Here is a 14609-nt window from a genome sequence, read left to right on the forward strand (position 1 = left end):
CATTAGGCTGTATAGGTGAACTTTAAGGGCGGCGAGACCTCCGGAGGGCGCCACAGAATTGGAAAAAAATTCACATTTACTATAAGTAGCATATATAAAAGCTATTTCCTCAATAAGTACCCGCTAACTGGGGAGGAGCGAATTTATAGGCGAGATCTCTAGTTACTATTACTATTACTCACCCTCTTATTGGGTGAGGTTATTCATATTTTATTTCAGATTTGTTTGTATTCATTTGTAATTTGTTAGGCATGTAAATTGGGTGACATGTTATCTTATAAATGAATGATAGTGGTAAAAACAATGCTATTTGATTACTTTTGTAAGCTTATATAAGCTACCGATTGAGGGGGGGTGCCATGTAAAATCTCACCTCGGGCACCACATTGGGTAGCGGCAATTCTGACTGATTGCTTTGTGTAGCAAAGATAGTAGTAGATGTAATATAAAATTCGATACTAGAAGAAGAATTATCACATATAAAATTCTGAAGCTTCTTTTCACTGCTTAAGGTGCAGTCGTGCCCTGACTGAAATACGGCTCTGAAAGACACACTTTCCAAATAATCATCTGTAAGTACAGCTGTTGGATGACCCAGATAACTACTGGCTCTCCGCCCTGCCACCTGACTACTCCCCCCCACCCCACCCACACACACATACACACACACACACACACACACTCCCTCCACATAGGTGAACGAGGGGTTAAGGAATGTTTCAGCCCCTCGAGATCCCTTCCACGTCCCAGAGACGTTAACAACATTCCCAGATTCACCCGTGAAAGGATCTCTTTATTCTGCCTTTCAGCAGCATGGACCCAAGATGGCAGGTTAAACATGGAGCCAATAGAAAATACACAGACAGCCAGGAGGTTGGTATTAGACAGGTATTTATTATAATCATATGTCCAATCAATACTGATAATAAATAAAGCCAACTGTTGCATTAAGCAGTAATTGCATTAAAGTGCAATTTCTCTGTTCCAGGCATATGGCAGGCAAATGTGTGCAGAACACTAATAGTGTCGGGGAAAAAGGAAACGTGCTCGGGCAAAATTCTCCTTTTCAGTTATTTTCTGCAATATTGCTGTCATCTACAACTGAAATGTGTGTGAAACACTAGTATTATCACGGTGGAATTTAGAGATAAAACACACCCAGGCTACTGGTCCAATTTTGGCTTACCCACAATTCCACCCGCACGGCTTTCGGATGAAATGCATAGCAGGGGAAAAAATAGATTTTACTCAAACTGCAGTCCATTTGCTGTGTTATTCCTTGCTGTTCAGAGCTTTTTCTTATTGCACATTCACAGTGTTGTATTATCCTTATGTTAAATCTGTGTCTTAAATATAATTAGATCAAGTTACAACTCTCATTTCGCCACTAATGTGAAAGGTTTTCACAGATCTTTTGTCATCAAATCTCACATTTCCTATTGTGTCTGCACTCATCAATGCATGACAACAACTGCATATCTACACCAGAGTCTCTGGATTATTACATTTTGCAGGGGTGTGACTTGATCTACAGTTGCATCCCTCCAGGCGTCTACCATTGGGTTTTCTTATAAATATTAAGGCTAGTATTGTATCATGTCAGCTATTACTATGTAATGGTCAGCACCACTGTAACTATTAGTAAGAGATCATTATTGTCTGTCCATCCCAACCTTCTTATTACTCTGGCTTTCTCTCTCACTCTCTCTCTTTCTGCCCCAACCTGTCGAGACAGACGTCCGCCCACAATGAAATCAGATCTGGGAGAGAGAATGCTGGCTTTCTGTGAATCATTTTGATGAATGGTGGTCCTGCTCTATGTGCAAAGTGTCAGACAACTGTATGAATTTATGGTGATATTACCCATATATACCAGTAAAGCATGTGTGTGTGTGTGTATATGTTGGGGCGAGGGTTTTGTGTGTATCCTTGCCTGCTCTGACAGGCTGAGATGACTAGACTGCCTGAACTCTGACAGCTCCCGTCTTCTTCTTCTTTCTTTCCCTTGTCATTTTAAGACATTCTGTTTTTCTCTATCAGCTGGAGGCTGCAGGGGAGGTATGCGGCATTGGGTCGAGACATGCAACAGGTGCTGCAGCCGCCTAGATCGCCTAAAGGGAGGAGGTGGGAAGGAATGACTAGAAGAAAAACCTGTCTCTTCTGGACCGTGAGGCTCAGGTGGGCAATTAATTGCAGGTATACGTGCTAAAACACACACATTATGTGGTGTTGGTCAAGGGAAACGAAGGAACAGCTACTGTAACAATGATTTCCAAGCAGTTAGGGAAATCTTTAGCAAATGTTTGCTAATGTGATCAAAGTTGGCTTGTCATCGCCTGCGAAAGTGACTGCTGTGCGAAGCATTTATATTTGGCCGAAGGCTAAATGGACTGACTGGTTGTTTGATATTTATTTGCACCTACATGCACATTTGCTTTATTGCTCCCCAAACTCGACTGTCGGGAGTGTAGGAAGGTTTTGATTTCCTGCGCACATTTGCACTGTTAACTTCAATGAGTCACAAACATGTATTTTACAATGTTACAACTGTCAAGTCAAATCAGGTCTGATTTTATCTAAAAAACGCTGAATCACAACGCAGTTGTCTCATGACACTTTCCACGTAAAGCAGATCTGGACCACCACTCACTGAAATGATTTACACAAACCCAACTTTACCCTGTGAGCAAGCACTTGGGAACTGTGGTGAGGAAAAACTGTCTTTTACACGGCAGAAACCAGGGGCAGATTCAAGCCCAATGTGGGCGGCCTTATGTCTCGATGATTGGGTTTGAAAGAGTGTGATAGTTTGTGAACACAACAGGGTGCGGTGCAACGGTTGGGATGGACAGGCACAAATAATCTCATACTGATAATAACGTTTTTACATCACATTACATTACCGTCATTTGGCAGACGCTTTTATCCAAAGCGACTTACAAAACTTACAACGACTTACAACGTTTTGCTGTTGTGTTGACAGTTACATAGTCATAACTGACAAAATACAATATTAGCATTGATAATTATAACAGAAAAAAAAAGTGGTGGAGGAATGCTGCAGTAGATCCCACCTCTTGGGTACCTGCATAATTGAGAGAGCCTAGGGACTCGGGAAAAGACTGCACGTGCTGAAAAGTGCCATGAGCTGCTAATGACATCTGGAGGGAGATTCGTAATGTGGTGAAAAGCCCAAAACCATTTTCGATGAATATCGATGAAAGGACGTACTAAAACAGAAGCAAGGTATTGATGCTGCTATCAATACAAATGACCGGTACTAGAGCATGTGAGCTGAATCCAAGACTATTCTATTGTATTTAAAAGGAGAAAGGCAAGTTGATTTGAATTGTTTGCATAAATAGAGCTCACCATTTTTATGTTCCTTTGCAGCCAGATATTTGTTATTATACATTACCAGACCAGCTGGCTCACTAGGCATTATGGGCAAATGCTAAGGGCGTTGTGGCCTCCAGGGGAAGCCACAAAATTGTAAAAAAAAATCATCTTCAATATTTACATTAAAACTTGTGATTACTATTAACTCGTAAACTGGAAATTTTGTACATTGATTTAAATGTATAGCAAAACCAAAGTCATATTTCTGTAAATGACAATATCAGATATGCTCCCCACTCCAGCCCATGTTTGTATTTTTTTTAAGCATTCAATTGGATGACATGTTATCTTACAAATTAAATACAATGGTAAAAACAATACTATTTGATTTCTTTTGTAAGTGTATGTAAATCGCCCTAAAAAATCTTACCGAGGGCGCCGCATAAATAAGGCTGGGTCTGGTTAGTACCTCTTAATCTTATCAACCGCTGACTGTTTCCTTTGCTGAGGTATCGTCTGATAAAGGAAAGTTTTACAAAGCTTGTTGGAACAAAATGGATTTTTCTCTTCATAGTCCAGAACGTTGCCACCTTGCTTGTTACAAAATAGTAATCACTCATGTTCCAAGTTCCCTTGGCTGGCTGCCCGTTTCTGCAAAATGTTAAAATGCACCTGCACAGGTTTGTTTTCTGCACACATCTACTGGTGTGGGTCCTCGACTGATGGGGAAACAAACAAGATATTTAAGTTTAAGCTCACATAAACTGATTCATTCATAAAAAAAATATCTTTTTTCTACTATCAAACATTGAAATGCAATTTAAAATGTGACATTTTGATCAATAAATGACAAGCTCTTAATAATCAAGTAATTTTCTTTAACTGAATCCCAGCCCTGATATTACATGTAGATTAAGACTTCACACTTTATTTATGAGACATCAGTTATGGACAATAACGTTGACAGTTCAACTTGCTCATAATTGCTCTTTCACGGCCATTAAGTGCTGAAACTTGTCTTCATAAGGCAGTTGCCACACTAAAGAAAAATAATATCAAATATTTGCGTATTGTGTATTGTGTCCGACTTTTTAATTCCTCTCCCTTTAGCCGAAGGGGATATTCAAATATTTGTACTTTTTAAGACCAACTTTGACACTTTATATTTTTATTTGTATTTCTTATTCTCCCTCCTTCCTACTATTATCTATTATTGTTATGTTTTACTTGAAACTCTGGCACAACAATTTCCTTCAGGATAAATAAAGTTGTTCTTATTCTTATTAAAGTGTGAAGTGTAAATATGAGTTGTTGAAGTCTGATTTAAAGTTGATTTAATTTTGATAATTTTTCTATCAAACTGAAGAAGGAGTCCTATCAAGTCTTTCTGGCCTGTGGGGCTCCAGGGACAGCTGACAGGCACCGGCAGGCCAAGCGGCGTGCAGTTTCGGTGGTTGCTGAGGCAAAAACTCGAACGAGGGAGGAGTTTGGGGAGACCGTGGAGAACGACTTCCAGTGGGCATCGAGGAGATTCTGGTCAACCATGCGGCAGTTCAGGAGGGGGAAACAGCGTTCCCTCAACACTGTGTACAGTGGGAGCCGGGTGCTGCTGACCTCAACTGGAGACATTGTAGATCAGTGGCAGGAATACTTCTGAGACCTTGTCAACCCCGTTGAAATGCCTTCCAATGAGGAAGCAGAACCGGGGGGACATTGGAGCAGACACATCTATTTCTGGGGCTGAAGTTGCTAAAGGAGTCAAAAAGCTCTTCAGTAACGGGGCCTCGGCGAGTGGATGAGGTCCACCTTGAGTTCCTCAAGGCTCTAAGTCAGGGGTCGGGAAGCTTTTTGACTGGGAGAGCCAGAAAAGCCATACCGAGATCCAAATGCAAATTCCTCTGTCCACGCAGCCTGGAGTGCACGGTAATCATCGTCTCTTTTTTCTTTTCGCCATCTATTCCATTATGAGGGTTGACGCGGATAAACTAGTTGGCTATCTGATAGCCATATGCCATCACCGGAAGAGCCATATATGGCTTGCGAGCCATAGGTTCCTGACTGCTGCTCTAGATGCTGTAAGGCTGTCATGGCTGACACGCCTCTGCCACATTGCGTGGATGTCGGGGACAGCGCCATTGGACTGGCAGATCAGGGTGGTGATCCCTCTTTTTAAAAAAGGGGATCAGAAGGTGTGCTCCAGCTACAGGGGGATCACACTCCTCAGCCTCCCTGGTATGGTCTATTCAACAGTGCTGGTGAAGAGGGTCGACTGGGTCGTTGAACCTCGGATTCAGGAGGATGAGTGTGGTTTTCGTACCGGTCGTTAAACAGTGGACTAGCTCTATACCCTCAGCAGGGTCCTTGAGGGAGCATGGGAGTTTGCCCAACCAGTCTACATGTGTTTGGTGGACCTGGAGAAGGCATTCGACTGTGTCCCGTGGAAAATTCAGTGGGCGGTGCTCCGGGAATATGGGGTACCAAACCCCATCATTCGCGCTATTGGTCCCTGAATGATCGTGTCGGAGCTTGGTCCACATTGCCGGTCGTATGTCGGACCCATTTCCAGTGAGAGTTGGACTTCGCCAAGGCTGCCCTTTGTCACCAATTCTGTTCATGAATGAGGACCAGCACCTCCAAATCTGAGACCATGGTGCTCAACTGGAAACGGGTGGAATGCCCACTCCAGGTTGGGGAAGAGGTCCTACCCCAAGTGGGGGAATTCAAGTATCTCAGGGTCTTGTTCATGAGTGAAGGAAGGATGGAGCGGGAGATCGACAGGCAGATCGGTGCGGCGTCTGCAGCGATGCGGACTCTGTACCAGTCTGTCGTGGTCAAGAGGGAGCCGAGCCAAAATGGGAAGCTCTCAATTTACCAGTCGATCTACATTCCCACTCTCACCTATGGTCACCTATGGTTCCTCTGTAGGGTGGCCAGACTCTCCCTTAGAAATAGGGTGAGGAGTTCGGTCATCTGGGAGGATAACTACTGCTTCAGCTGCTGCCCCACAACCCAACTCAGATAAGTGGGGGAAGATGGATGGGTGGATAAAGGATGGATGGATGGATGGATGGATGGATGGATGGATGGATGGATGGATGGATGGATGGATGGATAGTTTTCCATGTTCTTTAGAAAATGTTATTTCTCCATTCACTTTGACTTTATTTCCTTGGTAGAAAATTTCTGAGCGTTGTGATAGTAATAAATGGTAGAAGTGGACCCACACCACCGCTGATCTGAATAATTTCAACCAAAAACAGGTCAAAGATAATAGGAATTGACATGTGTTATAAATGTGTAATGCACTTCATTAGATATCCGTCATATATGGAATTCTTTTCGTATCCAAAGAAGGGCTCAGAGTTTGGATGTGTGTGTGTGTGTCTGTGTGTCCTAAATATGGTGTCATGAGAGCAGATAATGAAACACATTCTCTCGCTCTCATAATCATACACATGCCTGCAAACACACACAGGCACACACATACACAAACACACACACACACACACTCGAGAATAAAAGAAATTCAAACGATGAAACCCAAAGTGATGTACAGAGACCCGACCGCCTCTTCAGCCCACTTTCAGATGTGTTTTATTTTTGCGGATGATGACACCACATGAAAGATTAAAAAGAAAAAAGAAACGCGTTTGGTTACTCGGAGCATTTATCATTCAAGATCATTTATTTAATACACAAAAATTGCATACCGGAAAAAAGGACCTCTATATAAATTGGTCTCACGTCTCTTGGAATATTTGCTTAAAAAATTGTGTTTCACAAAGGAAAAGTGATCCCTTTCAGTTGGATTGTCAGACAACCCTTTCCAGCCAATGTTTTTCCTTCGGTGTAAAGACAAGTAAATGGTAATAAGGAGTTTGCGAAATGATAAAGCCACTGTCCTCATTCTCCCCCCAAATTTCTGTATATATCAGCAACTTGTCAGAGAGCATCAGCAAAATGACAGGATTAAATGTCTACGCAAGATTAAATGTTCAACTGGAAATTTTTACATGCGGAAATGCTTATAATCCAGGGTAGAATTCAAAATCCTTCTCCTTGACTATTCAGCCCGAAATGGCCACTAAACTCCCAGGATGCAAGGAGGCTTAAAATCTTTCTTTTTGAGAAATTTCTCTAGCCACTAGTCGTGCTGCTGTGCTGTGGTATATCCCCTGATGCACTTCTTTCACTTTTATCCTGTCAAGACAGCAGAAGGTCGCCCGTATTGCGCTCTTAAAAGGGAGTTTTTCCTCACCACTGCTGCCAACCGCTTGTGCACTGGGGAATGTTGGGTTTCTGTGAATCACTCTAAAGCTGTGGTTCCCAACCCCCGGGCTGCGGACCGGTACCAGCCCGTGGATCAATTGGTATCGGGCGCACAAGAAATAATTCATCATTTCTGCTTTATGTAGTATCTGAGTCTGGCGGTCTTTTATTTTGAAGAACCATTTATTTAGAAAAATGATTCTCCCGGTGACATCTGCGCCAAAATTGAACCCAAAAGCTAGCAAAATGAGTAAGAAACAGACGTCTTTGGAGAGTTTCTTTGCGAAGGGGGAGAGACCCAGTGAGGAGACAGGAGAAGAGCCTACTATCGAGAAAAAGACAGTTTTTAACAAACAATACCAGGAGTCCTACTTGAAATATGGTTTTATCCCGGTAGGTGATTCCTACATACCAAATCAACTCTGCATAATATTTGGCAACCATCTCTCTAACCAGGTAATGAAGCCGTCAAAACTGCTTCGCCACTTAGAGACAAAGCACCCGGGATTAAAAGACAAGTCCCGCGAGTATTTTGAAATAAAAAAGGAACACGAAGGAGAGATGACATTACTGAGGGCCACCACATCAGTAAATGCGAATGCGCTAGTAAGGTTTCTTGACATTGACTCCATATTCTGAAATGTTTGAAATGTTCATGAAAATAACGTTTTCTTTATAAATGTATTTGTGGGCCTGGGCAAGATGTTTGACAGCTCTCTCAAAGATACAGCCTCCATAAAGACAGCTTGCGCTGAGCTGGATGTCTGGTTGAAGTCTGTGGACAAGTCCGGTCTACCTGGAAAATTCAAGGCTTGGGTCTACCAGCACGGCATCCTCCCAAGGATCCTGTGGCCGCTCCTCATCTATGCCGTCCCACTCTCCACAGTAGAAACCCTGGAGAGGAAAGTCAGTAGCCACCTCCGGAGATGGCTGGGGTTACCAAAGAGCCTGAGCAGCATTGCTCTCTATGGGCGCAACAACAAGCTGCAGCTGCCCTTCAAGTCCTTGGAGGAGGAGTTCAAGGTAGCAAAAGCCAGAGAGGTGGTGCTATACAGGGATTCCAGCGACCCGAAGGTGGCTAATGCTGGAGTCCAGGTAAGGACAGGCAGGAAGTGGAAGGCAGAAGAGGCTGTAGAAACAGCTGAAGCTAGGCTGCGCCATAGGACTCTGGTGGGAGTCGTCACACGGGGCCGAGCTGGCCTAGGATCCTTCCCAACCCCCCAAATGAACACCAGGGGGAAGGAGAGGAGGCGCCTGGTCCAAGAGGAGGTGAGAGCAGCTGTGGAGGAATCAAGATCGTGCAAGGCGGTGGGCATGAGACAGCAGGGTGCCTGGACAAGATGGGAAAATGCGCTTGAGAGGAAAGTTACCTGGACGGAGATCTGGAAAGCTGAGCCCCATCGCATCAAATTTCTTGTCCAGGCAGTGTATGATGTGCTGCCCAGTCCATCGAACCTGCATACTTGGGGCTTAGCGGAGTCGCCAGCCTGCCTGCCCATTGTGTTCTAAGAGAGGAACCTTAGAACACGTCCTAAGCTGCTGCACCGCAGCGTTAGGAGAAGGGCGCTACCGATGGAGGCATGACCAAGTCCTGAAGACCATCGCTGAGGCACTCAGCACAGGGTTGGTTAGGGCAAAGCAGTTCCGCCCTGCCAAGAACTCCATTGGCTTTGTCAGGGCTGGGGAGCAGGCAGCCACAGCTACAAGAACACCAGCAGGCTTCCTGACATCTGCAAGAGACTGGCAGCTGATGGTGGACCTTGGAAAACAGCTTAAGTTCCCTAGCCATATCGCAAGCACCACCCTCCGTCCTGACATTATCCTTGTATCAGAGGCCACCAAGCAAGTGATAATGTTGGAGTTGACCGTCCCGTGGGAAGACCGCCTGGAAGAGGCTTTTGAGAGGAAGCTCTCCAAGTACACAGGACTGGTCAGGGGGTGCAAGCAAGCAGGATGGAGGGCAAAATGCCTTCCAGTGGAAGTGGGCTGCAGGGGATTTGCAGCCCGGTCCTATGCCAGCGCTCTGGGTTGTCTGGGCATCGTCGGGCAGCATAGGAGAAGAGCCATCCGCAATACCACCGAAGCGGCAGAGAGGGCCTCAAGATGGCTGTGGCTCAAGAGAGGAGAGCCATGGAATCATGGTAGCTAGCGTGCCAACTGGACACAAGTCGGGGCCTGATCAGCCCTGGCTGGGTCCCCTGGATGAGGGTGTATGATGTTGAAAGACCCGAGACACCCGATGATCCCAGGGACATCACTGAGGATGTGTCCAGGTGCATCAGTAGATGTATTTACACAGTGGCATATCTGAATCTTATTTTGAAGGGATATTTACCGTATTTTCACGACTATAAGGCGCACATAAAAGTCTTCGATTTTCTTCAAAATGTGCGACGCGCCCTATAGTGCAGTGCGCCCTGTGTGTTATTGTTGTTGGGCGGACGTAGTAGAGAACACCATAAGAACATTAAAGGGGGAAGTGTGGGCATTAATTGTATATAAAAGAACGGTTATGTGCGTTATACAGAATATCGTTGTTTTAACAACCCTGAAAATGTCTCTGACAAACACATCCAGCCCAGTCACATCACTAACGTGGACGAGGCGCCGTTCACTTTCGACGTCCGTGTGAGTCACACTGTGGAGAAGAAGGGGACCAGCATGGTAGCAAAACGCCCAACGGGGTACAAAAAGTCTTCATGGAGACCACAGTTTCCAGAGCGCTCTGAGGCCAACCCCCCCATGCCGCAGTGAAAATTGTCAAGTGTTGAGCGTTGGTAAAAAGTTTGGGGACCACTGCTCTAAAGAGTGTAAAGTGTCATGGGACAACTGCATTGTGATTTGGCGCCATATAAGTAAAATCTCACTTCACCATAAGTAGACAGTTATACCTGCGTACAAGGGAAATACACACCTGTTGCAACTAATCCTTAAGCCCTGATATTTCCATGTATGGAGCAGACTGGTTTTATTTTGATACTCATTAAGCCAGCCAAATTATCTCATCATGTTCTCACTTCTTTAAGCATAGATCCTTTCAAATGAGGTGCAACCCCCCCCCCCCCCCCCCCCCCCCCCCCCCAAAAAAAAAAAAAAACAAACAAGCCAAGAACTTAGGCTTCCATTTGAACAGCAAGGAAGACTTTTCTCAATTTCCCATATCTCATCCTTGCTTTGCACATTATCGTCAAATGCTTGTCTTATTCAGACAATGTAGATAGAAATCGAATACCTTGTGTCCACATTCAGGTGAATATACCAATAACAAACTAAGTCATGCGCTACTGGAGCTCTTGCTACCAGTGATGATACTAGTTAAAATGCCAGTAATAATAATTCATTCAACCAGGTATGTTCAGTTCCAAAGATGATTGCTCTACCTCCTGCACCACGTAATTGTCCTGTACGATAATTACTGTACAATTACACATGTATCCATACTAAGCTGTGTATATCAAATGTGGAACATGCCAGAGTAATTTAATTTGAAATTTGGCTCTTTGAAATTGGCAGGTTCAGGTGAAATTTCCCAAAAGGCACAAACAAATGATGAAACTGTCAAAAGTTACTTTTACTTGTTGTTGGTGGAAGGTTTTATTCGGTAAGAGGTTTACATTTCTGATCACGCACAGAGATCATAGATGTTGCTTATTTGTTTTTGATCTATTATCTAACATAGTTAATAAAGTTGCATTGTGTCCAAAACACTTTGCAGATAACCAAGTGTTTACCTTTTACCGACAATGAGCATGTGAGTGGGTGTGTGTGGTCACGAGCATTAAGCTAGTCTCAAGGAAACCTGTTCATTAAAGCCCGAGATCTGGGCTGAGCCAGCGAATGACATTTCCCGTCATTTTCAATTGTTTATGTTATCTAACCTGACCATTTGGGATATATATACTTAATCACTCCAGTCTGTTGAATGGGACTGTAACTCATTGTACTGCAACACACATGCGCTTATATTCAAACATTGATAAGGAGCGGAGGAGCATGAAAGAATGCAGAGCCAGCCGCAGGCCAAAAAAAATCCCTGATGTTTAAAATACTTTGTTGATACTTTGTCTGCAGTGTTTAATTCAGATTCCTGATATGGGCCGTGTCCCTGTACAACAATAGATTGCAATTCAAACCGGACAGAAGATACACCAGCCGTCTACGCATGTGGAACTAACATGTCATACACCTTGAAAGTGCATCAGCAGTCCTCGAAACAAGCTCAGTCGCACGATTTATATTTCCACCACACACATTATTCGTACAGGGGGACAAAAAGTACATCTGGAGAAGAGAAGAGGAGAGAAGAAATGCTCTCAGGGATTTCCATGTGGCAGTTCAAAAACGGGAACCTCTGCGCTGCACATGGAACCAATTTGAAACATGAGACTGCGGCGCCATCTTGAAAGTTCACCCGTTAAAAAAAGACCCAAAAGCAAATGTGAGACAACGGACTGATTGGTAACTTTATTGCATAACAATTCCCACAATGTAAATATTCAGGAAATACCCTGTAAGCTTTGATTTTGCACTTTTTGTCCCCCCTTTATCCTGATTTACATCACAATGGCAACATCCTCAAAAACAAAGCCAGATAGAATTCTTTAAATGCACGCTTGTTACATTTATACAGTTTTGCACAGAGTTTGGGTAATTTTTGGACAATAAAATAAATCTTATTTATAAAATATTCAGAAAAGACAACAGTAACAATAATTGAGAGCTGTAACATGACAGTCCTGTAAAAAGGGCTAAAATGTTCAGCTGATGTAGTAAATTTTAAGGTAAAATGTTCAAAATGTCGCTTTATTGTCATTGCACAGTCACACTTAGTACAATAGTACAACAAAATTGAAGTAACGTCCCACATCAGGGCAAGAAACAGCATGACCAAAAGAAAGAAAGAAAAGAGAGCAAAGTCAAGTCTCTTTCAATAAATTATGTGCAAAGTGAAATGGTAAAATATTAAAAAAAGAATACTACAAACAAATAGTAAGTGTAAATAATGCAGTGTGTGTAGTTTGTTGACTGTAACGACAGCCTGAAGTTGCAGATGACTTCCCCTCCACTGTGCCATAGTAACGACACCACACGTTTATTTCACGCTGTGAGAGACTGAACGCATATCTGTTCTGCAACGCAGACTGTCCATCCGTGTGCGTGACTCTGACACGCGCTGGCTTTCGCTTGACACGGTGAGAAAAATCACAAACCGCCGAGAAGGTCGCGGCCGCATGCCAAGGCAAAACCAAAGATGTGACACCTATGGCAACCATCTTGCCATAGGTGCCATAGGTGTTTTAATTGAACCACAGAGATGATTGCCTTCCATAATAACTAATAATAACATAATTCCATAATAACATAATAACCCAAATAACTGCAGAGCCTTTAAGTCGTCAGAAAGACATGTGTTTTTTCCTATTAATTAATTTCCCATTCGGGTCTGGCCCATCGCAGTGGCCACATATAGAGACATACAACCGTTCACTCACTCATTCACACGTGTGGGCAATTTGGGGTCTTCCAATGAACCCCTTGCTTGTTTTGGGGGGCTGTGGGGGGAAACCAGAGAACCCCCAGAGGAAAACCACGCAGAAACGAGGGAAACATGCAAACTTCACGCAAAAAAACCCATAATGGAATTGAACCAGAGACATTCTTGCCATGAGGAACAGGTGTAAACCATCATTGCACATGTTGAGTTTTCTTAACATATATATATATATATATATATATATATATCTACAATTACCTTCCATCTATGTCGGAAAACACATTATTAATCAAATATGCACGAACTCGCATGCACACGCACTTAAGATGCAAGACACGCCCACGATTGTCTTGTCAATAATCGAAGCCCCAACGGGATGCTGCGTGCGCGCAACTGTGCAGGGAAGTAAAAAAAAAAAAAACACGCACATGGACGAAGTATCCCGCAAAGAAGCCACCCGTCCACGGAGCCCCGATCATCCCGGCGACAACCCGCGTGGAAAGCGGTTCTTACCATGGTTCACATCCCCGCTCCCGCAACTTCCTCTCCCGGTGTCATCTATCGCGCACGCATCCTCTCCAGCTGGAGGTCAACGCACATCTGCGTAAAGTTAAACACATCCGATGGACTTCGAGTGTGTGTGTGTAAGGGGGGGGGGGGGGTCCTTAAAAACAAACTGATTTGCACTTATAGAAATAAATAAATAAGAATAAATAAATAAATGACGAGAAACGTATACATACGATAATGTCATGGGAGCGCCATTGTCTTCGCGTCCTCCCCGGAGCCGCTCCACGCAAGGCGACCCGGGAGAAATGCTCTCAAAGCACACAAAAAAAAAAGAAAAAGAAAAAAAAAGAAAACGATTTGAAATTTGAGACTTGCCCCCCTCCTCCCCTCCCAGCTGCCAGAACACATGGAATAACAGGCCGAGCATGTCAAAGAGCTTGGAAACACTGTTCACTGTTGAATAGTTCTTATTACACCCGATGGCTTTGAATAATTCCAATTAATAAATAGCATCTATACTGAACCTATTTATGGACTCAAACAAACTATTTTTTTGTCAGTGTTTGTGGCCTTTATTCCTGTATTGTTTTAAACATCTTTTGTTGAAGCAGGGTGGCAACTGTGTGCTCCTTGAGGAGCAGTGGGTTCTTGCCTGGGGTCCCCCTCCATACATACACACACACACACACACACACGCACACACACACACACAAACACACACACAAACACGCACCACCGCTGCAACCTTCCCACTTAGACGTCCTGGCTTCAGATGGATGCAGCTTACCCTGCAGTTATTAATCATGTACATTTTTGCATTCCTTTCCATCTTTTTGTGTTTGTGTGTGTGTGTTTGTGCATAGTAGGTGTGCATCAATTTGCATTTGTGCGTATTCTGTCACAATGGGTGGATATTTTGGAGAGGAGATATTGGGATGTACTCCTGCAGAAGAAAAAGAAAATAAATATACAGCAAAGACGTTATCTGGATGTTGAA

General features: G+C 43.7%; 1 protein-coding gene across 1 annotated transcript in view; it reads right to left on the reverse strand.

The window, feature by feature from the left end:
• Nucleotides 1-14020, reverse strand: part of gask1a (golgi associated kinase 1A) — a 30971-nt gene extending 16951 nt beyond the window's left edge. Inside the window, exons 1-2 of the mRNA XM_086154927.1 lie at nucleotides 13846-14020; nucleotides 13616-13702 (exon numbers count right to left, since the gene is read on the reverse strand). Coding sequence (XP_086011053.1) covers nucleotides 13616-13618 — 3 coding nt within the window. The 5' untranslated portion in view covers nucleotides 13619-13702; nucleotides 13846-14020. The remainder of the gene's footprint in view (nucleotides 1-13615; nucleotides 13703-13845) is intronic.
• Nucleotides 14021-14609: the final 589 nt, after the last annotated feature.

The sequence above is a fragment of the Fistularia commersonii genome, chromosome 11, assembly GCF_037954325.1.
Source record: "Fistularia commersonii isolate RoL2024-O1a breed Wild chromosome 11, RoL_Fcom_v1.0, whole genome shotgun sequence".
Classification (NCBI taxonomy): domain Eukaryota; kingdom Metazoa; phylum Chordata; class Actinopteri; order Syngnathiformes; family Fistulariidae; genus Fistularia; species Fistularia commersonii.